Source organism: Cydia strobilella, chromosome 2 (assembly GCF_947568885.1).
Source record: "Cydia strobilella chromosome 2, ilCydStro3.1, whole genome shotgun sequence".
NCBI lineage: Eukaryota > Metazoa > Arthropoda > Insecta > Lepidoptera > Tortricidae > Cydia > Cydia strobilella.
In genome coordinates, this window is record NC_086042.1 from 2,041,121 (window position 1) to 2,067,859 (window position 26,739).

Consider the following 26,739-nt stretch of genomic DNA (forward strand, 5'->3'; position numbering starts at 1 on the left):
TCCAAAAAATACAAGGATCATACTAAATGCATTAACCTATAAACGATGGCTAATAAATAAGTGCATTCCCATAGCCAGGGAGGTTTTGGGATTATACTGAGCAACTTTTACTATGGGACCAACCCCGAAGCGAAAATAAATTTGGCTGTTTCATACTGGTTTCATACATTTTGGCTATTGCATTTTCAAAGATTTAGGATTAAAAGGCCTAGATAGTAGTGGTGAAGGCATGGCAGTCTTTGTCTCCCTCTTCTGGGCTTTGCCCAGGATAATAGCACAAAACAAAAAACCGACTAAGCATAGGGGTAGTTTTTGTTTAGAGTTTTTGCTGTACATACTTATGTTATGTAGGTTAGAGAAGTATGAAAAAAATAATCATCCCGCCGGAAGATCAGCGCTGACCTTCGGGTCAGCATTATGCTGAGGCGAGACCATTTCGTGGTAAACTTCAACTCCTACCTATTTTATAAGTTCCTATAGCTTTAGTTATACTTTTGTATGTAATTTTAGTTTTAAGTTTATCACGAATAAAACATTTGATTTGATTTGATTTGAATCATGGACTGCCTTGTCTAAACCAAACGTACCACAAAGTCAAAGGCTGTATGAGATGAAGAGCAAGAAAATATAACAAAAGCATAAACTTGAACACTATAATATATTTACCAGTGAGCTATATATTTCAGGAGTTCATAAACCTGTATCTAGTCAAAAACAATTCCACAGCCGCAGCGTTCATCATGCCAATACACGCTCCACTCATCTGGAACACCGCCAAGAGAACGACCGCCGTCTGTTGATTTGAAGTCAGGTTCCCAGGATGACAGGAGGATTGCCTACAAAGTTTACGAAGTTATATAGAAAGAAGTAATAACAAACCTGTATCTAGTCGGGAACAATTCCACAGCCATAGCATTCATTATTCCAATACAAGCTCCACTCATCTGGAACACCGCGAAGAGAACTACCGCCGTCTGCTGGTTTGAAGCCAGATGAGTAATGATCCCACACAAGCCAGAAACACCCAGGATCGTCAGGAGGATCAGCTTCTTGCCTACGAAGTCCACGATGAAGCCGACCACGATGTACATGGAGCAGAACACCAGGCCGATATAGATGGAGCGCTCGAAGGTCTCGGTGTTCATGGTGTCATCGCAGACCACCTGGGAAGGTGAAAGATCAGAGGTACATATTGTAGTGAAGTGAAGTATCAATTCAGTGGGTATGACTTGATTAATTTATTGAAAGGGGTACTTTTCGGTTGGTCTGGGGATGAAATCCTGGAGGAATTATAGTAACCAGTGCAGATCATAACATTATGGCATTCTAAACAAGTAAACTGTTCTGTGAAGATGTTTTGTTTAAAATGACACAGACTCGTTAACTGATTGATCCATACATGCCCAGAACTAGTTTTTGATTTGACGTACCTTAAAGATGACCGGCTCATTTTATTGAGTAGAAGTCAGTTTTTCCAGTGGGTCGAAAATGACCCAATGGGCATATGTATATGTAAAGGTAAGGCGTGAACTTACATCAGTAGCGTTTGCAGCAGCTTTCTGACTCGCATCTAGAATTTCACAAATCCTGGCGTCTTTGGCGCCGTTGTGGTTAGCCAGCGAGTTGAGAATTGACGGGAACCATACGTAGAATCCGTTGGCACTGGAAATATTAACACATAGATTGAACGAATTGCTTCTTAAAATACCCACTGAGTGAGAATAAGAGTATCGATGTTGCCGAAGAAGCAGTGGCAGTCTAGCGGAAGGAGTGGAAATCTATAAGAAATGCTGGTAGCCGTGCCGTAATGAGTACTGGAAACTGGAGGTCAAGTCTCGGACCAAACATTTTCACAGATCTCAGATATTATAAAATACTATTCGATATTTATGTTACAGGTCACGTTTCAGTGTAATTAAACATCATAAATTATTTATCATCGAGAGCAAACCGGACTAATCTCAGTTAAGTCCGGTTATGATTGGAAGATGAGCGTGCAGAGCGGAAAGTCAAGATAACCGGAAGAGTATCGAGTAACATGAAGGGATTAAAATCATGTGGCGTGTGAAGAGTTAAGGGGATTGTAAAGGAAAATGTAGACCAATCTAGAAAAGATCAAGATCACGGGGAAGAGTTAGAAAAGGGTGGCGCAGCGCACGGCACGACCGGTCGTTGTTAGCAATGGCTATCTTTCATAGATGCTGATGGAAAGCATAATTTTCGCACTTACGCTGAGAATATCCCGTACTGCACGAAGCAAGTGAGGCAAGTCCATTTGAGAAGTTTCCCTTTAAACAGGGGCGCTGTCTGGTCCCACATGGAACTCAAAACTGCCGTAATGCCCTTGCCGCTGCTAGCTGTCACTGCACTCGGATCCACTACCAATGTTTTGATCTGAAAGAAGATTATAAGGTGTTAGGTGCCAGTAGTATGTATATTTTTGTTCGGATTTTAAGACATGAGGGTGAGCTTGACTTTCTTACATTAAAAGTTGATAACGCTTAAATCTCGCAATGGGTAAACCAGTTCCATCGATATTTCGTCACTAGGATACTTTTTAACACACTTGTAAAATGTAATAAAAACTCGATTTAATTAAGTCTACTTCTAATAGACGTATCGATTGGAAATTGGACGACTTCGGTTATAATGCAGATGACATGATAACAAACAGAGCCAGAAGATAGATAAAGTGGAGTGGAATTGTTCGATGGCTACTAGTAGACCCATCGAGATTGGGCTCATATGATTCGTTTTGACGATTACAATTTTTTGTGAGCACAATACACTGTAGAACACCGAAAGAGACAAAGTCACTGTTTAGATATAAAGTTTGAAACCAATTAATTAAGGAAGGAGGAGGAAGGGGAAGGTTTTTTTTTCGTCGTCCTGTTTCGTGGTTTCACAAATAAATATAAAAAACCGTATATAACTCACTGGGAATGTCTCCGGATCAATCCACTTATTGACCCCATAGATATGTTTCACTGTCGCCAAGCACTCGTCATATTTTCCCTGCGCGTAAAGGAACTTAGGGCTCTCGGGGGCTAAGAACAGGAGTACGGCGCCCAGGGTGTAGGGTAGGGCGGCGGCGGCCACGAGAAGGCGCCAGGGGCGGTAGACGATGCCCAGCCAGGAGATTGGCCAGGCAAATTCCTGTGGGAGGATTAGCCAGGCGACACCTGGAAAATGTAATTAGCACAGATTATATAATACTATACTTACTTACTTACTCCGTTGGCTTAGCCACCCAAAATGAGACTTGCCCTCCGACACAAGACAGCGCCACTTTTCTCATATCCTTTCATCTGTGGGAGATCCGAATCGGGCATCAGTTTTTGCGGCAATTTTAAATTCGAAATTTGAACTTCAAGGTCACTGTTTAAATAGCACATCTTTGACAAGCCACAGATGAAAGGTTATATAACTGGACAAATGTTTATTTAATACGTTTTTTAAGGGTTTTATTATGTTTTTAACTTGACAGTGTTTATTATTCACAACGACGTTCAAGTTAATAAACAAGACAAAGGCGCCGTCGAAACGTCGGAGGTAAATTTAAAACTTATTTTACGCGATGAAGTCCCGTCGTTGTGAATTATAATGAGTAAAAATCGTGAAAGTTTGAGGCTGATTTACAGTGTTTTGACAGATTTTACTTCAATAAAGGGAACTATGAAATCCGAGATCCGAGGTAAACGTACCAGGTAACAGCACGGTCCCGATCCCCACGAACGAGGCTCCGAAGGCCACCATCTTGTCCCTGTGCTCGAGGTTGTTGAACTCGCCCAGGTACGTGTAGACGACGGCTGAGGGGCCCGACATGCTACAAATAGAAAAAAAAATCAATAAGAATCATAGAAATAAAACTATGAAAACGGATTATATCGCGTATATTGAATTAATAATACATCCCGACGTTTCGAATCCTTTACAGCGTTCCAGGGTCACCCGTTTTCATAGTTTTATTTCATGAGTAACTATCGCGGTAACCGAAGACAATATTAAGAATCATAGAACCTTGCAATTTAAACGGTAACTACCATTTTTTTTAACCACCAATCATCTGTTCTGTCCATTGGTTATAGACTTCCGGACTTGGTTTACTACTACTATAAACAAATGCTTGCAACACAAAGAAGGAAGTCAAAACAGTCCCATTTAAGGGTCATCTTGAATTGACATGTATGCCATTTGAACTGAAAAATGCTCCTGCACTTAGCTTCTCTGCTATAGTGTTAGAACCATCATATTAGACATTTATTGTATTGAGATTTGTGTTTTGAGAGAGTGCATTGAATTCCTTGTTTTAGAGGATCATAGAATTACTTGCAACACAGCCGAGAAGAACGTCAGAACAGCGAACACTGGCAGATTAGGCGCGAAGCTAGCCAGTATGCTGAGAAGGATGGACACCAGCATGGACACCATCATCATCAGCCGTCAGCCGCATGTGTCCGTTAGCACATGTGGGCTAGAATACTTACAATACAGCCGAGAAGAACGTCAGAACGGCAAACACGGGCAGGTTGGGCGCGAAGCTGGCCAGTATGCTGAGAAGCACGGAAACCAGCATGGACATCATCATCATCAGCCGGCAGCCGCATGTGTCCGTTAGCACATGTGGGCTGGAATACTTACAATACAGCCGAGAAGAACGTCAGAACGGCGAACACGGGCAGGTTGGGCGCGAAGCTGGCCAGTATGCTGAAAAGCACGGAAACCAGCATGGACACCATCATTACTGGCCGGCGGCCGCGCGTATCCGCCAAGTAGCCCCACATGTGAGACGTGAGGATCATAGCTGGAAACAAATGTAACGATCAATTTATCAGAGATATTTTTCGAACGTATGGATGGAGGTATTATATTTTTTTAGGTACAATGTAAAAGGTGCTATAAGATTTGTCACAGTTGTGGGATTGACAATTGTTTAGGCCTTACTAAAATCGGATTTCTCATTTCCTTTTTCAAATTCGCTTGTTAAAGATTCGTTACTATAGGCCCTTGTTTGTTTAATCACTTTTTTGTAAATATTACCTACTTATAAACATATTTATAAATAAAATCGGCAACTTATTGCAATTTGAGATAACTGGTTTGTATTCCCACAGAATAACTAATAGTACTACCGTACAGAAAATTCACTCCTTCACAAAAGTCAGATTTAGGTATAAAATTATACCTATACAAGCCCGCCTGCAAGCTGAATTGAAACTTATAACCGCGCACGAACCGTGAATTTTATGACCGAGCTGTGAGTGTGTCGGCACGGGGTTGTCACTTGACAAGTTTTTGTACCTAGACCTACTGATTTATTATTTTTAACATAAATATATAGGAATTACAAACGTTGATTCTGTAAACATGTTTTTTTATCCGGAGATAGTATGTCTGATTCTCACGGAAGTAGGTATGCCACAGAAGTACTTATTCCTTTGAAAATATGTCGGTCAATATTAGTCTGGAATTTAAAAAAATGTTATTTCTGCTTCCGTGTTCTTCCGTTAATTCAGACATCCGTAAACAGAACAATATCTATAGATAGTATAGATTTAGGTTTCGAAGGCATTATGTATTTTAAATTTTGCGCGAGTCGAGCGGCAGCCCATTGCCATACTCCTGCCCGGGAGATCCGCCGGCCAAATGTACCTAAACTGCGAAGTGACACCCCCCTGGTATTCCATAAAACAAGGATATCCAACATCATCCAACACTAACGTCTCACAGTCTATGTCTCGCTTGCTCCTTTATCAGATGGACTACAGGATCCCAAGCTGGTGGTAGAGAAAAGCCATCTTCCCTATTAAAGTTTGGATATTTCTTAATCTCAATGGCCTCGCGCAGCATTCTGGGTATGTATCGCTTCTCCTTGGCAAGAACCAGAGGCTTATCAAACTTGATTGAGTGATTGGCTTTATCGCTTTCTTTACTTTCCGAAAGGGCCATAAATTCTTGAGTGCCCAAGGGCCCCAGCGTAGTTTAAGACGCTCCTGATATTGTTACTCGTATCAGTGGTAGAATGGCTAAAGCTCAGGATTGAGATTATTGGGAATTATGACGCAAACATAAAGGAGGTTTAGCTATAAGCAGTAGATGGTGTTTTGCTGATAATTGAGACGACATAGCATGTCCAAAACTTTTACTAAATATAGAAGGTAACACAGAATTTTACTTACAAGTGAAAGGGGTGGCTGCGAGCCATCCTTTGGTCTCAATGCTAAGGTTGAGGTCACACTGCGCTGCTGGGATCACATAAGCAAGGTTCACGGTCTGCATGATCACCCCCATCAGGATGACGCCGCTCATCAGCATGTGCGCGATGTTGTACAAGCCCAGACCTGTCAATGGAAAAACAGTTCTTTAGTTTTTAGGGTTCCGTACCCAAAGGATAAAAACGGGACCCTATTACTAAGACTCCGCTGTCTGTCTGTCCGTCTGTCACCAGCCTGTATCTCATGAACCGTGACAGCTAGACAGTTGAAATTTTCACAGATGATGTATTTCTGTTGCCGCTATAACAGAATAAAATAAATATTTAAGTGCGGCTCCCATATAACAAACGTGATTTTTTTCCGTTTTTTGCGTAATGGCACGGACGCCTTTGTGCGCGAATCCGACTCGCACTTGGCCGGGGTTTTGGTCAACTCAGAACTCAGGTAACATGCTTTCTCTCCTACTAATTTCAATGTGTAGGAGTGTTTTATTAAACCCCGACCCAAAAAGAGGGGTGTTATGAGTTTGACGACAATATCTGTCTTTCTGTGTCTCTCCAACGGATGGACCGATTATTTTACGTGAAAACAAATTTTCTTGCGTTGATTCTTAGCTATCTTTGATAAAAATCAACTTAGCAGTTTAAAGAGTATCAGCTCTTCCAAAATTATGTACCTAGGGCACTTTTTGTCATAATTGCGTAGGAGTTATTTATTTTTTATTTAATAGTTATTATTCAGTGGAAATGTACGTAAAGATAAATGTCACAATAAAAACTCATGTTGTAATAAAATATAGTGCTTTTGGTTTTAATTGAAAGTTAAGGATAACTCACGTTAGACCGGGCCGTACCGGGCCAGAGCTTCCGACGCTTCGTTTTCTATGGTAGCATCACGTGATCACCTGTCATGTCATAGAAAAGTAAGCGCCGGAAGCTCCGGCCCGGACACGGCCCGGTCTAACGTGAGTCATCCTTTAATTTTTATACGCCCGCGGCCTTTAGGTTTTGTCGTATATTTTAAAAATGATTACAAGCGTTAGGATATTAAATGTAATGTAATTGACATCGCCATGTTTCACATCGTGAAAATGGTGATTTACAATGTGTATAAAAGTTTTATGAAGTCATGAACACATATTAAATATAGGTATATTAATAGCCAGTGCCTCACGGAAGTTTTGTCATGAACACTAAAATAATGTAAAATTAGTAGATTGTGTCAGAAGGGAGCAAAATGACATATGTATTTACAGCGAGGGCGTAAATTTAATCCTGAACGAAGCGAAGGATTCTATTATAGAATCCCGAGAGTAGCGAGGGATTCTAAAATATAATCCAGAGCGTAGTGTTTTTCACATCACCTATGAGGAAATGATTACCTTCAAAATATTATTAAAGCTAAAAAAAGTATGGATAAATTTGCCTGACTATATAATATTGTCTTCGGTTACCGCGATAATTACTCATGAAATAAAACTGACGAACGCTGTAAAGGGTTCGAAACGACGGGATGTTTTATAAATTCAATATACGCGATATAATCCGTTTTCATAGTTTTATTTATTGCCTGACTATAGTTCATATGTGTTGACATAATGGTAGAAATATTAACAATCTAAGATTTGCCGATGATACAGCCATTCTGGCAAATAGCATAGATGATCTGCAATTACTAATCAATAAGCTAAATACCTCGCTAAAGAACCTAGGACTGAAAATGAATGTTAAGAAGACAAAGTACATGGTAGTTTCGAAATTTCCCGATAGAGTAAACACAATACCCCTTACTTGATAATCAAGTCATAGATAAAGTTAAGCAATATAGATATCTGGGAGCGTGGTTCAATGAGAGATGGGACCCAGACCAGGAAATTAAAACAAGAATAGAAATCGCAAGGAACACGTTCATGTCAATGAAATCGCTGTTTACCAATAGAAGCATAAATACCAAACTGAGGTGGAGACTCGTCAAATGCTATGTTATATCTATCCTGCTGTATGGCATGGAGGCATGGACACACTGAATAAATAAATACACATCAGATAGACTTGCTGCCTTTGAGATGTGGCTCTACCGAAGGATGTTAAAGATATCATGGACTGAACACGTTACGAACAAAGAAGTACTGCGTAGAATGAAGAAGACTCCAGAAGTACTCAACATCATTGAAAGACGAAAAACAGCCTATCTGGGTCACATATACAGAAATAAGAAATACGACTTATTACAAACAATTATTGAGGGAAAATTTGAGGGAAGAAGAGGGAGAGGTAGACCTAGATATAAATGGATAGATAACATTAAGGACTGGACACTTACAAAAGACGCAGCCACTCTCAAGAAATTAGCAAAGACCAGGAAGTTGAATGCCATGCTGACCGCCGACGCCCATTAGATGGGCATGGCACCAAAAGAAGAAGACATAATACACCGGCTATTATATTTTCACCTCAGCAGCTCGAACAAGCCTACTTTCGTCACTCCCTGGAGTGAGAAAAGGGCGACTTTCCTCACTCCAGGGATTGAGGAAAGTGCGACTTTCCTCACTCCAGGGAGTGAAGCAAAGTAGCTTTTTAATTTAGTGAAGGTCAGGAACTGCCACTTCATACTTTTATTACAATTTTTTTTCTGTATGATTCTGTGTAATCCGAAATACATTTTAACGTTTAATATGTTCTCATTACTGAGGTGAAAAACTATGTGTGCAACACGAGAGCAAAGTTATTTTACATCTCGTGTTTTTGAGTCCCTCGCTACGCTCAAGATTCTAAGATTCTACTTATTATAGAATCTTTCGCTTTCTCGGGACTCAAAATAAATACTCGCAAGAAAAACCAACTTTCCTCCCTTGTTGCACAAATAAATTATGATTAACTCATATGCTATCTTTCACTGACGTTTTTATTATGTTTATTCGAAATTAAACGACAATAATCATCTCCCTTTGTTCGGAAGCTCACAGATAAGTGGAATAGATAGCTTCACAAACACATTAGTGTTGACATGCGATCTAATTGCGATATCAGTACCTATCAGTCCTATCACATTTGTTTGTGAGGGGTATTTCCCTTTGCGTTCTGTTTTTGCAAAGCTTAATGATTCAGCAAATAGATTAGTTATGTAAGCCTGGGTTTTTCATATAACAAATAGTACTTTATTGTGATCATAGAATAAGTAATAGTATTATCATACAGAACGGCCACGCACCGCCCCGCCCCGACTCGAATTACCTCGCCGACAGAAATCTGGCGGACTTCTGGCGTGCTCTCAGTACTATTTTTAGGGTTCCGTACCCAAAGGGTAAAAACGGGACCCTATTACTAAGACTCCGCGATCCGTCTGTCCGTTTGTCTGTCTGTCACCAGGCTGTATCTCATGAACCGCGATAGCTAGACAGTTGAAATTTTGACAGATGATGTATTTCTGTTGCCGCTATAACGACAAATACTTAAAAATACGGAACCCTCGGTGCGCGAGTCCGACTCGTACGTGCCGTTCACACATAGAAACGCGATTTTTGATGTATAGCGTGTCCGCCTTGTGATTGTGCAGATATTGATTAATGTCATAATTATTTAAGAAAATGCGAGTTTACAGAGCAACAAGTATTTTGGCTCTGTGTGAAGTGCTCGATGGTGACTGAAATTTATATGGGAACCGCGCCGACTGCACGCCAACTGCAACGTCGGCGTGCAGTTCCCATACAAGTTGCAGTCGGGCTGCAGTCCGTCTGTACCGGCCCATACTTTATCTTTGCTTACAAATGTCATTATAACAGATTAAAGCGAGGTTTAGACTAGCAAGAACTTGCATGCAATTTTCAATCATTTAATATATGACATTCGTGATATACAATTAATAAGTATTTGTTCTAAACTGTTACAAGTTATTCTACGTCTTCTATCTGTGGAAATCCACTTGACGCCAAAAGTAGCGGAAATGTTAAATGAAATTTAACATTACTGTCAGAAACGTTTCTTGTCAATTATGTTATTTTAAAAAGTTGAAATATGTCACAGTTAAGGCAATATGTGAGATGTGTCATCACTAGTGCTACCTAAATGCCACGAGCCGCCGATGTCAGATTGTGGTATTTTCTATAAAAAGGGACCTTATTGTCGATGGCGCTTACGCCATTATCAACGATGCTTCGATATAAATACAATGCCGCGCGACGCTGTGCGGCGTAAGCGCCATCGACAATAAGGTCCCTTTTCATAGAAAATGCCCCAAATTGCGCTGATTACGCATGACTTGACATAACGTGATCAGCTAAACTAAATACTGGCCTAGTAGGAATCTAGGCTTCGAAGGCAGGGTCATTATGATAACGAGATTAATGAGATAATAACGTTATCTTTTGCGGCGCATTGCCAAGAGCCCGGAATTTTAGCGGCAAAACAAGACTGTCGGAATCTTGCTAGAGTTAGAAACATTTTTTTACCGATATCGATAGTTGGCTAATGGGAGAAAAAAATGGTCCATCAATTAAAAAAAAATATTTATAAGTAAATTTACGTAAGGTTTTTATAAAATTATATAGAAATAAATACAATTAGTATACATAATTTAATAGTATACATAAATGGCTTTATAGTGATAAACGAAACTGTTTACTTCCAGATAAGTTTGAGCAATGAATGAAAATGATTATCTACTCCTATCAGTATTACTCTATCACTGTCACAAATCGTATAATTATAATGTCATGTGCTGCTGTGTGTACTGACGTAGGTTTCGAAGACGAAATTGCATCTGTTTCTATATAATTTTATAAAAACCTTACGAAAATTTACTTTTTTTTAATTGGTTGGCAGTTTACACAATAAATATATCTGATTTCTGACCATTTTTTTCTTCCACCACCCAACTATCGATATCGGTAAAAAATAGTTTCTAACTCTAGCAAGATTGCGACAGTCTTTTGTTTTACGGTAGTACTATTAGTTATTCTGTGGTTTTGCGCGAAATTCCGGGCTCTGAATTGCTCTGATCATTACGCATACTTAAACAATCAGGCTACATAATGCACAACAACGCTATTATTAAGGGAAGGCTTGTGTATGCAGAAACTAATTATATGTATTGCGTCATTCTATAATAAATTGTGGTCATTAAATTGGAATCTGGCTTCTAGGCGATGATCATTTTGATCTTTATAAGTCCCCGGCAAGCTCGGCCGAATTGCACCCTTCCATACAAACGGAGTTTCGTTCTCACTTTAAAACTACGTGTTGGATTGTAATGAAACTTTGCACATAGGTATATCTAGGTCTGTAATAGTTATATAACTTAAGTATATTATGAAATAAAACTATGAAAACGGATTATATCGCGTATATTGAATTTATAATACATCCCGACGTTTCGAACTCTTTACAGCGTTCGTGGTCAACGGGTGACCACGAACGCTGTAAAGAGTTCGAAACGTCGGGATGTATTATAAATTCAATATACGCGATATAATCCGTTTTCATAGTTTTATTTCATGAGTAACTATCGCGGTAACCGAAGACAATATTAAGTATATTAAACAAACGAAATAGAGCAAAAAAAAGTTTTGAGTTAAAAACTTAAATTCACTGTATTTTTTTAACTATTGTATCATTTGAATTGGAAAGAAAATAATTATTTGAAACAACAATCTTAAAATTAACAGATATTAAATACCTATATGACATACATTTGTAACTTGTTGTCTCAAAGAAGATACCACTCAGCATGTGTAAAAATAATAATAGCACATATTTAGTGCAACGACGCTGATTTTCAGTGGAGCCATAAACTTAAAACCTAAACCTTTTTTAGAAATAAAATATGAAACATAAGAATAATAAAAAACAATGCGGAACATTTCTATCTGAACCTACATAAATTAATTACAGACCTATATACACCTTATCCTATTGTAAGTACAAAGTTTCAAAGCAATCTAGCAAAAAAAATTGGAAAGACTAACGGGCAAATATCATATTAGGTATCCCAAATAATCCCAATGGTAAGTAATCAAGTTCTCAACTTGAAACTGATCAAGATGCATTCCACAGGCACTCCCGTACAAACGTATTTTATTTCGAGTATAAGAAGTAAGAACTTATTTACTTATCGACGTTTAAAGCCATTATTTTTCTGGACCTATTTTTGACCATTTGTCACAGAAAAATAAACTCCTATCTATACCTGCAAATCTTCAGAAAGTTTGCGTTTGTTGCGACTGCTACAAGGGATAACGGTAGACGATTTTGTGGAATGCTCTCTACGTAGGCGTAGGCGAACAATACGAGAACGCGAAGCGAAGCTATGCGGCGCGGGGTGATTCAATCCTTTGATACATATAGAAGTGTCCTACGTGGGCGATCTCGTTGCGAATGCGAACGCCGTGGGCCCGCAGCGCCGCGCAGCGCCGCTTTGCCTCGCATTCGCGAGTTTTTCGCTTACGTAAGACGCAGCGTAAGCAGTTGCTGAGCAGAAACTTTTTCATAGCATTACGCTGCATCAGTACTTCTTCCTCCTTGACCTTTTTCCCATTTACTTGGGGTCGGCCTTTCTTGTCCTTTTCTTCCATAATACACGGTTTTTGGCTATTTCAGCGTCTGTATTAACATCTTTCATGTCTTTTTCGACTGTCGTCAGCCAAGTGGCAGGTGGTCTTCCACTTCCTCTCCTTTGTGTCGGCAAATTTAAGGCTAACTTGACCATATGATCTTCCGGGCGACGTAGGATATGCCCGTACCACCGGAGACGATTTTCTTTAAGTTTCTCGGATATAGGTGCGACTTTAAAACTTCCTCGTATATAGTCGTTGCGGATTTTATCCAACAGTGTGACTCCTCCCGACCAACGCAACTTGCGCATTTCTGTGACATGCATTTTGTTTATGTGTTGTTTGCATGTTGCCCAACATTCCGAGCCGTACAAAAGAGCGGGTCTTATTGCACTTTTATAGATTTTCCCTTTAACTTTTATTGGCATTTTCTTATCGCATATTACGCCAGTCAGTTCTCTCCATTTTTGCCAACCTACTGTGGTCCTATGTGTGACATCCTTATCGATCTTGCCATCGTTACTGATAATCGATCCCAAGTATTTGAACTGGCACACAGTAGGAATTCTTGTTGCACCGATGTAGATCTCAAAGTTGTTGGCGTCGGAAATGCCATCGAACACACACGACATATGCTCAGTTTTCTTTCTGCTAATCTTGAGCCCATTTTTTTCAAGTGCATCTATCCAGGTGTTAAATGTGTGTTGGAGGTCGTCTATGTCCTCTGAGATGAGTGCAACATCGTCTGCGTAAAGGATGTTCCAAGGTACGGGTTTTTGGCAACGCTGTTACGCTGCATTAGTACTATTTTACTAAATTGTGGCTTGGCTCACAACTGCTAAAAGCAGTCATTTCTAGTGACCGAGAAAGAGAACGCATCATTGATGCTAAGCGTCAGTGAGAGACGTGACTATTCGCTATCAGACATCTGTTATTGTTAGACAGTGATGTATTTTCTTTTTCTGTAACTACACCGTCTAGTTGCATTAGCTCTTATCACTGACACGGACCCATGTGTCCCATGTGTCGATAAACAAATGACGTGAACCTGTCGCGTAAACAACTGATAAATGTGTGCCAATCGTGAACTTGAAAAGGTCGGTGGTTGTTGATCACTTACACCACCATGTCGGCGACATATTGACTTCTGTTCCGTTTAGCGCTTACAACAACGCGAACGTGAAGCGAAGCGGCGCGGCGCGGCGCGGCGGGCCCACGGCGTTCGCGTTCGCAACGAGATCGCCCACGTAGGATGTGGGACACTCCTTTCTATAGGTATCAATAGATTGATTCACCGCGCCGCATCGCTTCGCTCCGCGTTCGCGTGTTGTTCGCATACGTAGTTAGCTGCGTTTAGATGCATGAAGTATCAATATTGATACTGAAACAAGACAAATGCCAACCAAGTTCTCTTGGAGTTAAAACTTTATGATGATATAAATTCTTAATTTAAAGTGAATTTGATTGTCACTTTGCTTTGGTTGTTTTAGTATGAGTATTCGTTAGTTAGGTGCATTCGGGTTATTCGTAACGACAAAGATAGATATAACTCCGTAATAGATGGATACAGTCTGTTTGGTATTAAAACCTTCACGCGCTTTATGTAATTTATGTTATTCGTTTTCTAGACTTAAAACAATGATATGTAAAAATAGTGTCACTTTTCCGATTCAACATTGTACTAAAACACGTTATTTTATATTAATAAAGAACCAGTGGTAAATATGTGTTTAAATCAATAGATTTCGATATATATAATTATACTTAATCCACTTTATTTTTGGTCCTACGAACCGGATAATAAAAAAGGAAAAAAACGTGCCTCGAAAATCAAGAAAATTTGATTCTCGATCAGATGGCGCCACTACCTTTGGCCTACTCTCGAATAGATGGCGTTGACGGTTTCGTTTGTTATTTAACAAATTTAACGCATATCAGTGAAAGAACATGGGTAACATTTAACATTACACAGAATTATGAAACAGTTAACCAACATTTTCCTCTTATCTTTCGAGATTTTGGCACATGTTATCTCTTCATAAAACGTTATTCTTAGTGCAAAATAAAACAATAAAAAACATTAAGGTTGTGTCACCCGTGAAGATATTAGATAATCCTGACGACAAAATATAATACAAAGACTTAAGTTTTCGAGTGGCTGATACTAAGGCAATTTTTTAAGCATTACGGTAACTATATTAAAAAAAGATTAAGCCTTTATGTTGTAATAAATAAAGTCGTTTTCATCGCGTAAATCTTGTTGCCAACGTGTTTTGTTTATTTGCCAGTGGTTGCTCTTGGAAGCTAGTTAAGTATGTAATTATGTTATTATACTCAGTATATTATAGTGGTATTAGTGGTTATACCTAGCATGGGTAAAAAATTAAAAATCTTAGTATTGTCTTCGGTTACCGCGATAGTTACTCATGAAATAAAACTATGAAAACGGATTATATCGCGAATATTGAATTTATAATACATCCCGACGTTTCGAACCCTTTACAGCGTTCGTGGTTAACGGGTGACTGAGGAAAAATTACAAAGTGCAAAAATACCCACATACTAAAATAATGAACAATCATAGACTATAAACTTTAAGGCTGGTTGTACATGCAAAAACGGTTCATAAGGCTAGTTATACACTACAATTATTTTCAAGTAAAGATATATATATCGGAGCGTAATTTAGGTATTAGGTTATTCAGGAATGGCTAGATGCACTAGATAATACATCTCAAGGCGTAGGTATTCAACGCGAAACTAGGTAAAACGCGAGATCACTATTAAAACATAATGCGTATTCCGAAAGGAGTTAAATACTAAGTTAGGACTACTGGGCGAGATGTAGTCTCACGGATGCGTGTTTCATGCGCTCAGTCGCAGAATAGAATGTCATCCCTTCATCGGTTTGCCTGGCTTGGCGCCTCATAGGATAAGCTTCGCCACAAAAATCACTAACGTAATTAATGACCAAACACGACCCGTGAGAACACATCCAATCGGCATTTTAAGTGCGCCAATTGCCGCCAAATCAAGTGGTGTCAAGTTCACACTCTATTTGTTGGAAGTCTTAATGGAGAGTCGCGCAGCGGGACGCCGGCGCCTTCGAGTTTTTTGTATCAAACCATAATAACAAAGCTCGGACTCGCACATGTCCCGTTTACAGGGCACCTGAAGTAATTCTACTTAATCGATCTTTATTATCCACATCGCTTACAAGCTTTTATGATAAATCGCAAGTACGTCATATAAGCGACCATTATTTGAATTTACTAATTATATCACCTGCGCGTCGACACGGCGATCCTGACTGTCACACGTCCTCGTGTGCAATGAGCTATTAAATTGTCATCACATATGACAACTCAGCAAACTTTAATTTAACTTTACCGTTCGGCTATTCTGCCACTAATATCACTACAGATCACTAAGATCCATTCGGCTTTTAATATCACTACAGAACACTTTGATCCATTCGGCAATTAATATCACTACCGATCCGACCTAACTTTCAACGAACGATCGTCGAAGATCCGACCTAACTAACGAAGTTTATTCTGCCATGAATATCATTAAGAGTACAACGATGAATGATCATTGAAATGAATCGAATGAACTCTAGCATAAGTACAAAGTAACAAGCAACAATGAACAGTTTCAGTTTATTTTCTTATAAGAACATCATCAAATTCATTAAAAGTTACGTTGATCAAAACAACACCTCGTTGTTAAAACGTTTATGTGACTTTTCAAATAGCACTATGGCCCTTACCACATTCGACCACCACATAAAAAGTTGCTCTCGTCATTAAAGTCATATGACACTTTTGTCATCACGGAATATTTTCCGCTATAGTCTCTACTAGTCAACAGGCACTACGGCTTGTACTAAATGTCACTGTCTCCTGCTCTATTATAGTCATTCTCACACGGCACGCCCACCGTAACCACAAGGTCCACCGGCCACGTCCGTTACAAAGCTGTTATGTCTCAATTGTCTCAATACCTGTGGCACACCTTGTCACGTCACAGCACGTGTGGTACACCGACCACATCCATCACAAGTCACAAAGATGTCATGTCTCAACTATCAAATCTCAACTCTCGAAAGTCTTAATACCTGTAGCACATCGGCCACAACACATGCGAGCATGCGACATACCTTGTCACATCTCAACACCTGTGACACACCGGCCACAACACATATGAGCATGCGACATACTTTGTCACATCTCAACACCTGTGACACACCGGCCACAACACATATGGTCCACTGACCACCATCACATCCAGCAGCACTCAGGCCACTTCCAAAGTGATACACCAATCACTCCAACGGTTCCACACAGGAACCCAAACCATGCCACACCAGGCATAAACACCACCACGGGTGTCATCATCCCTAACACAATGTATCATCATCTGTGGGCGCCGCGCAGCCTCCTTTACCAAACACATTTTCACTACATATGCGTGACAATATATCTGATTCGGGTATGTGACCTACGATCGCCCAGCGGATTAGACACAAAGTGATGCACCTAGGTCACTAGTCATCAGTACTCAAATTACTTAACTCTCACTTTCTAAAATAATTTTGCATTGAAGTCACATAAACCAACTGAATATCAGCTCCAATATTCAACCATCAAATTATTCAAAGAATAGGTAAACATTCTTATGCGTCGACAACGGCTATAACTGACTGTTCTTTGCAACTTGACCAACTTGGTCTCAACAAAAAAAAATAGAGCATTTACTAGCAGCCCCAAACCAGGAATCGAACCTTTAATATTCACTTTATCTAGTTTCAGCATTTCAGTGTCTCGAAAACTTTATTTCCATACCACTAAAAATTAAACCAGAAAATGCAAAAAAAAATATTCTCTAAAAAATTGAGCAGTTTCACATGACTGGAAAGCGCTGATTTAGTACCTAAACAAAGAAAATTCACAGCATTTCATTCGTTTTTAAAATTCACAGTTTTCAGATATCTTTTATAGTTAGGTATCGATTATAAATGTACCTATCACGAATGATGTTTTCAGATTTTTATACTAGCAACGTTATTGATTGATCTGAAGTAAACGGTTTTTTTCTACGCATTTCGACTTCATCAGTCTAAAGAGAAAAATCCGAGAGCGGATTTCAGAAACTTTGTTTTCACTTCATAAGCAAAAACGTGTCTTTATCGTACACAAACATACGCACATACTACAATTTAACTTGTAATTCCGATTTAGATTTCGTGTACCTATACTTAGTATCACTGTTATGTTTAAAACTTGGTTTTACCACTACTACAACTTACAAAACTATCAATGCAAGTTTCTTATTTTCTTACGCGCCGAAAATACTATAATTTTAAAGCCGAAAATAACGGAAATTAAAATCGTTTTAATAACTCAAAATTATAACTCCGCCCTTTATTATTCGAGCTGCAAGTCATACAATAAGCATCTACATACCAGGTATCCTTCATTCAGTTAGGTAGGCACCTATATCATTACATACGTACATCCTTACGTGAGGACAAATTGATTAATGTCTCCAAAAAAATATCAATAGTTAATCCAAACAGAATTTGCAATAATTGCGCTGATTATTTCTTCCAAATAATTAAAAAATTAACAGTGAAAAAGAGCCAATACTCTCCCAAATATATTACATCACTGTACTTCATCAATGTACTACTGGCTAATCATCATTCAAATTAACTCGATTTCAGTTTTTTTTTTTTGGTCATGTTTTTGCCGTCTTCCCAAAGCATATCTGCAATATTTTTTATTGCTAAACAACTTTATCAAAGAAACGTCAAGTCGTCAACTTTACGACCCAAAGAAAAAAAACGACCCAAATCATTGGGTACTCCAAAAAGCCAAACAACTTACGGCCACAAACAAAAAAAACAGCAGGTACCAACATGACCCAACTACTCCCTACAAGGTACACTGTTTCATTGCCAACATACTTTAGACTCTATTTCAATCGATAATAAGGTTTGTATTCTTCACAGAAATGGGCGTACATCTTACGTCTCGTAATTTGTCGGTTGTAATACTTTGACTATACGATAAGTAATGTGTTGTAAGCCATACCTAGACCAAAATAATCCGATTGAAAGCCTCAATCTTAATTTAGGTCCACGAGCTTACATCTTTAATTGAAAACTGGGTGACTATGTAAAAGATTATTATCTATGACCTCTCCAGTCGCCACAAAAACGATTACCTTACAAAATGTTACTAATCGGATAACTTTCTTGTAATCAATCCATTGACATTACAAAATTCATTGCTCTTGTATCATGTTCATTGATCTTAGCATTCTTTCTGATTTAACATATTATTCGGGTATATCAAAACCAAAACACCGGTCAAACACTTAATAATTGACTAAACTCCCCTTAACGATCCCAATTTCAATCATGTAAATAACTGCAGTTTAAAGCCCATACTAATTAATGATGAAATAAGAGTGTTTTACTCAGTCAAAACATTCGTTACAAAATCATGTAAGTTCTTGTTCCTCTCAAAATCAATTTTCATCCAATATCCGTCAGTTCAAATGACACAACTAAATAATTCGTTAGTTTGTTACGAAAAGTCTCTTTTCAATTTTCGTATAATTTAATTACTCGCTCAAAACTAAGCATTGAAATTTATTGCATTATGAATTAGCGGATTAAACAAGAAAGCAACTTCAATGTTTCTTTTAGCCTTTTGGGTAGGTATCCTAACAATGGACTCCATGACAGGTTATAAAAGCGACAATTTCATAATTTGAAAATATTCGGTTTTAAATACCTCATTCAAAACTCTAGTCTAGAAACAGACAAAATGTTAGTAGGTAATCGAGAATCTCAAATTATCTCAATCGTGTTAGCCCATCTACGAGTTTATAATAAAAACAATAAAATGCTTCACCGTAGATACACTATAAAAACTGGTACACAATCGAGCACAAAAAGAAACCGGTACGTAACAGCAGACGGACTTATCGCCAAACAGCGGCCTCTTGAGCCCTTATTTATTATTATAGTGAAATGAATGACGTAAGTTAATTACTCTTCGATTACTATCTTAAACTTCTATCGCAAAGCATCTCAATTTTAATTTTAAGTTCACTCATAGATATTATGATCCATTTATCATCAAATAAAAACATCGACTTATTGTCTTGGAAAACCATTACAAATTCTCCAAACAGGCTACATACCATATCACCATCGGACAAACGCCACAATATTCTTTAACTATATAGTGACAAAATCCTCAATTCAATTTTATAATAAATACTCAAGAATAATATCTAAGGTTTTATTTTAAATAAAACCAACAAACCAGAACAATCCACTTTTTTATGGATCATCTCATGTGGGCAAATTAACAATGGTAAATCATAGGTATCAAACATAAAGGAACGAACTGACCAGATTCAGATTCGACGTCCAAACTCCAGACAGGATTTACAGGAAACCACCAGTTTCACCTTCTTTGCAAGTCTTAGGACAAATTGAACTATGTATTCACCTTTCAGTCCATAATTTCACGATATCACAAAATAAATCACAACGTTCACAACCTCTTTAGGCAAAAACCTCGCGAACCCTTCACGTAACGATCCCACGATCTGATATCGGAGCGTAATTTAGGTATTAGGTTATTCAGGAATGGCTAGATGCACTAGATAATACATCTCAAGGCGTAGGTATTCAACGCGAAACTAGGTAAAACGCGAGATCACTATTAAAACATAATGCGTATTCCGAAAGGAGTTAAATACTAAGTTAGGACTACTGGGCGAGATGTAGTCTCACGGATGCGTGTTTCATGCGCTCAGTCGCAGAATAGAATGTCATCCCTTCATCGGTTTGCCTGGCTTGGCGCCTCATAGGATAAGCTTCGCCACAAAAATCACTAACGTAATTAATGACCAAACACGACCCGTGAGAACACATCCAATCGGCATTTTAAGTGCGCCAATTGCCGCCAAATCAAGTGGTGTCAAGTTCACACTCTATTTGTTGGAAGTCTTAATGGAGAGTCGCGCAGCGGGACGCCGGCGCCTTCGAGTTTTTTGTATCAAACCATAATAACAAAGCTCGGACTCGCACATGTCCCGTTTACAGGGCACCTGAAGTAATTCTACTTAATCGATCTTTATTATCCACATCGCTTACAAGCTTTTATGATAAATCGCAAGTACGTCATATAAGCGACCATTATTTGAATTTACTAATTATATCACCTGCGCGTCGACATATATATATATACGCGATAAAAACTACGCCGGCTCCAACCCTACACCACGGACCCGAGAAGATTTAATTCCCTCCTAAATTGTAGGAGGGTATCCCAATATGGGACCGGCAACAAAAGTCAAAATCTAAAACAAAAAAAAACTTAAAAATCTTAGCTTTAGTCGGTTTATACATGTGAAGCGGTTGTCGTATGTGTGGCGAAGAGGAAGAGACAACAGAACACCTTATGTGTGAATGTCACGCCCTCGCCAGACAAAGAATGAAGGACTTTGGAACAGGCTATCTGGAACCAAAGTAATTCAGAACGCTACCCATAAGGTCCATCATATGGTGGGGAAAACGGGGGTGGGGTGGGGAGTAGCGGACGGATCTTTCCTAGGGGTTAACTGCACAAAAGATCCCATGGGTCGAAGTGTATCCGCAAGGGCCCCCGAAACTATAAAATAAGACATATGTAGCAGTGACGTTTCGGATGGTCATTCGGTATTTGAGTACGACGTAAGATTTTGCAGTGGGAATACATTACATATTCAGTTACTTCTACTTCATACCCTTTTGGAGCTGGTGGCTTGGCCGTTTCGCTACCGTCACATGGGCGTAAGCTGAAAAATTTATTCACTGTTCATTAACTTTTCTGTTATAAAATAGTTCTTGTACTAACGAAATGGCCACGCCACATATTTTGACTAAGGTGTAGAGTTTGTGATGTTAGGGCTTGTAGAGTTAGGGCGTGTAGATTTAGAAGCTTGGCTCTACATGAGATCTGATAACTTTTTGGCAGCATTTTACATGAAAATGTTTTTGGTGGGATTACTCATTATTCGTAATAATGTAAGCTTTCGATAACTTATTTTTTTTACAGACAATACAAACTAGTAATAAATAGTGTTATCGCCCTCCGTGGGGTCCACGTTCTTATCAAAATTGTGACGGTTGACCTCACGGATCGCTCGTTAAGTCATCGTCATAAATATGTAGGTATACATCTTATTACAATGGAATAAAGTGCAAAATGATAAGTTTTTGTCGTCGGTCGGTGCAGCGGTGCTTAGCAACATTGTGCAATCTTGCGATGACGTTTTTTGTTTTTGGAGTGTTAAAAATGATTCATTTGTGCTGGCAACACTGATTATTTTCAAACACGTGATTCATATTGGGTGATTATGGGGTCGTGGTCCTGAATGACCAAAAGTGATACTTACGTGAAATGAGCGAAATAATGATTATGTCACTTTTTCTATCGTATAAATTAGGGTTACCAGATAGAATTTTTGAATTACTTGACAAAATTCCTGAGTCCTGACCGCCCATCGGTTACGGGGATGGGGGGGAGGTGGGGGTCCCTAGCGATAGCGACGTCGCGGCACGAAGGCGAATAAACCGGTAATTTTAAAAAAAACTATTCATTCATTAAAATTCCTGACGTCTGGTAACCCTATGACATTTATTTCAGCTTAAGCATGGAGACTATATAAAGGAGCCAAATCCCTATATATGAAAAGTGTCCATCAAAAACCAGTAATTAGGCGGCGCTACCATACACCAAAATACTACCAAAAACAACCTACGTAATTTGGTCGGGTTATTTGTTGTCTTATATGGTTCATGTTATACTCATGTCCCAGAGCCTAACTAGCGCCACCGGAGAGATTAGGAACTATTATTTAAAGCTGAAAGCGGTCACTTTTGCAACAATTCTGCCATAAGAGATTGGCATTCTTTCTATACCATCCATAAGCTTAAGGGGCCCACTATCAGTCCGCCGGACGATATCGGCCTGTCAGTTAGATTACTTTATGCCTAGATATATATACCTCATGTCATTGTATGTGTAAAGTTTCATTACAGCTTAGAACGTAGTTTTAAAATGAGAGCGGAACTACGTTTGTATGGGAAGGTGAAGTTCGGCCGAGCTTGCCGGAGACTGAGTTTATTCTAAGACGCAATGTATTGCGAATTTTGTTATTTATTTATGTTATGTTTAATGTTGCTATGTTTAGTTCGTGACAGGCCACACCCGGTGTGTAATATCTATGTGTATACAATGTACGTTAATTATTAATTAACCAGCACGCAGTCTGGTAAGTCAATTAAGACGAGCGTCTCGGTGTCTTCATTAAAGTAGTTATAAAACTCAATGGAGACAACTCGTTAAACTATTGCGTTGCGATGAATGATACCTATTATAACCTACTGAAGTTTCATTTTATAAGAATAATTCAGGGTCTTATCCGGATTGCACGAATGTGCAATGTAAAGAAAAGCACCTCGGTCATGGACAGTAAGTTGCAGAGATAAACTGCCCCCCTCTGCAAACAAGTTTTTATGCCAGCGGGGTCAGTTATATCTGCAGCTTGGCCGGCTTTTCTTTTATTTGGAAAATGACTGGCATAAAGAACTTTTTCAAAATTTTATTCAAAGTTCTTGTGCGTTTGCTGTGATAATGACTCAACGAAATAAGTTTTTTTTTTAAATTTTGTAGTTTATCGCGAGCTCAACAGCTCACAGAGCCACTAGTATAGTATTAGAGATGTATGTACATATGTCGTATGTTGTCTACGAACAATGGGCAACGTCCAACGGCAAATGTAATATAAAAATGCGAAGTGCTCATTGATAACGATATCCGGCGACGCTCAGCGCAAGTAGCGCAACCACAAACCACAGTGAATAACCGCGTTGATATGCGGGTGAGAGGAGAGGTACCTAAGCAATTGAATATATAATTATTTAAAGTTTTAACTGTATTGCCATTACATCTTTTTTGAGACCAGCAGGTTTGTCGGATAGGATTCAAGTTCAGGTTAAAATATACTTTATTCATGTAAGCCTAGCATCAAGCACTTATGAATGGTGAATATTATGTACATATATTTGTTGACTATTTTTTAGAACTGTTTTCATTTTATAGATAGACACGTAATTATTGCAAGTAAAAAAAAATTAAAATTTTTATTCATTAATTTTTAATAAAAAATCAACTTTAATTAGTTTAGTGTTTAAATTTCGGGCAAAAACGCTCCAAGTTGTCACGTGATCTTGATGACGTAACGATGTGATAAACAAACTGCTGTCAGTGCCACCTCTGGTACTGACCCGGTGTTCCTCACCACCAGGTTTGACAACTTGTCTGTGCGTGTTTCTCACAACGTGACGTCACGCGCTCCGATTTGCGTTTGGCGTTTGCTGGCACGTGATGCTGGGCATTATTTTAAATACTTTTAAATTATTTTTAATTAATTTATTACTCATATCTACACTTAAAAAATATGATTTTCAGAATTCTAGTATTCCCTGCTATGGTAAAAACATACCATTTTATATATTCGCAATTCATGTCAGCATCCCTATTATCGGAGCAATTATTCACATAATAAAACAAACATCACTTTTTATCACCCCGCTACGTTACCACTACGACTAAAGGGGCCCACTGATTACCAGTCCGCCGGACGATATCGGCCTGTCAGTTATTCGGAACTGTCAAACTTGTTCTAACTGTGGCAGGCTGACATCGTCCGGCGGACTGATAATCAGCGGGCCCCTTTAAATGCACTAAGATGGCCACGCTTTTTAACCGACTTCAAAAATGAGGTAAATACGCCTAATGATGACTTACCTGCCTCCAGCATGGCCTCATCCAGCGTTGCAGTCGTGGGTATCTTGTCCGTAGACGGTTTCTTCTCCATTCTCCCGTTTGCCACCATTTTTGTGAACTACCTGAAAATACACCATTTTAAATATTCATTGAAATACCTAAGATGTTTATTTAAGTCCAAGACGTTTTTCCAAAGGCTGTCCATAGTATTGGCGCCATTCATTTATTACGTAAGACGGTTTTTGTCAGATTTTAACCCCCTCCCACCCCTGTGTTAGAAAAATAATAGGCCGACCCCCTGCCCCCGAATTAACATTTGTGGTATTATCTATAAAAAGGGACCTTATTTTCGATGGCGCTTACGCCATTATCAACGATGCTCCGATATAAATACAATGCCTCGCGACGCTGTGCGGCGTAAGCGCCATCGACAATAAGGTCCCTTTTCATAGAAAATGCCCCATTTATTATGTAAGAGAATGATTACACATTGGGTATGTTTTAATTTATATTTTCAAAGAAACAATTTTACAAATGCTTATTTTGTACCTGCAGAGGTACTAAACATTTTTATCTTTTGGCAATAATCAACTTTGGCTTAACTAACTTAGTGGTTTCACTCACGTATTTTTAGTCACTCGCGCGACATGTTTCGTTTCGGAGAGCCTAGGTCTCCATTTTCAAGCACTAACAGTTCAGTTCCATCCTCTCGACGTGTGGGTCCCAATATCTTGCGGTAGATCTTCCGCTCGGCTACCAGCAGCGCGCGCTCCTTATTTTGTGTTAGTGTCCAGGCTTCGCAACCGTACATAAGAATTGGCCTTATAACCGTTTTGTATATTCGAAGCTTCGTGTTCCTGGTCATTAGCTTGGACACTAACACTTTGTGCAGGGCAGCAGCACAGCGTAGAGCATTCTGGCGTCGAGAGGATGGAACCTGGAGACTCCGCAAGAACCAGGAGATTGAAGATCGGGTGTCCGAGCCGAACATCATCGGAGAAACGAAAGCCGCCAGGCTCCGATGGCTCGGGCACGTAGTCCGGATGGGGGAAGATCGCGCAGTCTGGAGGGCGTACTCTGGAGTACCAAGTGGCCGAAGACCGTCTGGACGCCCTAGGTACCGCTGGAGAGACGAAGTGCAGAAAGACCGCAGCGAACTCGGCGCCGTCGACTGGACAGAAACGGCTTAACGGTCTTTGGTGTCGGAGGCCAAGATCCACTTCGGGTCGTCGCGCCACAGCAGTAAGTAAGTAACAGTTCAGTTAAGTTAATATGTCTCACGATAGTTTAAATTCGATTAATCAACTTTGGTTTCATTTTCAAGTTTTTCTTTATCTGAACTCGCGCGGATGCACGCGCTTTTTCAAAGTATAATCTTTACCCGCCTCCCCCCGTAAATCGCCTTACGTAATAAATGAATGGCGTCATTTCGGAGTGGAAATGATAGGCACCGTTTCACCAAGAATGGGAGCAGTTTTTTTTTATAAATTGTTTAATGTAATTTTAGTTCAAATTGTTATCTTTGCTTTTATATCTATATAAAAGAAATAAACGTTTTGTATATTTAAAAAAATATATAAATTATATATTTTACTATTTAAAGAGGGTACTAGACTCGCAAAATGGCAAATGTATAATATTTAATCGAAACAAAGAACTAGATAACAAACATTCGCAAGTAATCTAATGCCGAGTACACATCATATTGGGCCAACTTGGGCCAATCTGAGGGACGCAGCTATGCGGTGGAATGAGATAGCAAATATCACTTGCACTTAGATTGGCCCAAGTTGGCCCAATATGTGGACTCGGCGGCTCGCCTATTTGCGAATAGGTATAGCCAGGGAAATGAGAAGAGAATGACCCAGCCGGTCTAGCACATGATTGGCGCGAGAGTATCTCGCCGCAACACAGACTACCCGTCCCTCTGGGTTAATCCATTAAGGCTGTTCCCATACATAAATAATTTCGAGGTTTTTTTACCCCTCCCCCCCCCCTCCTTGGCAAACCCCTCCCCCCCTGGTGTGAAGTCACATTTTTTCAGTGAAATCAGCAAATCGAATTAAGTTATTAATATTTTATCAAAATATTTTTGACAAAAGAAATATTAGTAATT

At 39.2% G+C, this 26,739-nt stretch overlaps 1 protein-coding gene across 3 annotated transcripts in view; it reads right to left on the reverse strand.

Moving 5' to 3' along the window:
- Positions 1–26,739, reverse strand: part of LOC134755351 (uncharacterized) — a 33,549-nt gene that overhangs the window by 1,954 nt on the left and 4,856 nt on the right. For all 3 annotated transcript variants that reach the window (XM_063691879.1, XM_063691881.1, XM_063691880.1), the window contains exons 2-9: positions 24,645–24,745; positions 6,180–6,341; positions 4,642–4,804; positions 3,705–3,826; positions 2,938–3,182; positions 2,231–2,394; positions 1,536–1,662; positions 880–1,163 (exon numbers count right to left, since the gene is read on the reverse strand). In XM_063691879.1, the coding sequence (XP_063547949.1) occupies positions 880–1,163; positions 1,536–1,662; positions 2,231–2,394; positions 2,938–3,182; positions 3,705–3,826; positions 4,642–4,804; positions 6,180–6,341; positions 24,645–24,732 (1,355 nt within the window). In that variant the 5' untranslated portion in view covers positions 24,733–24,745. The remainder of the gene's footprint in view (positions 1–879; positions 1,164–1,535; positions 1,663–2,230; positions 2,395–2,937; positions 3,183–3,704; positions 3,827–4,641; positions 4,805–6,179; positions 6,342–24,644; positions 24,746–26,739) is intronic.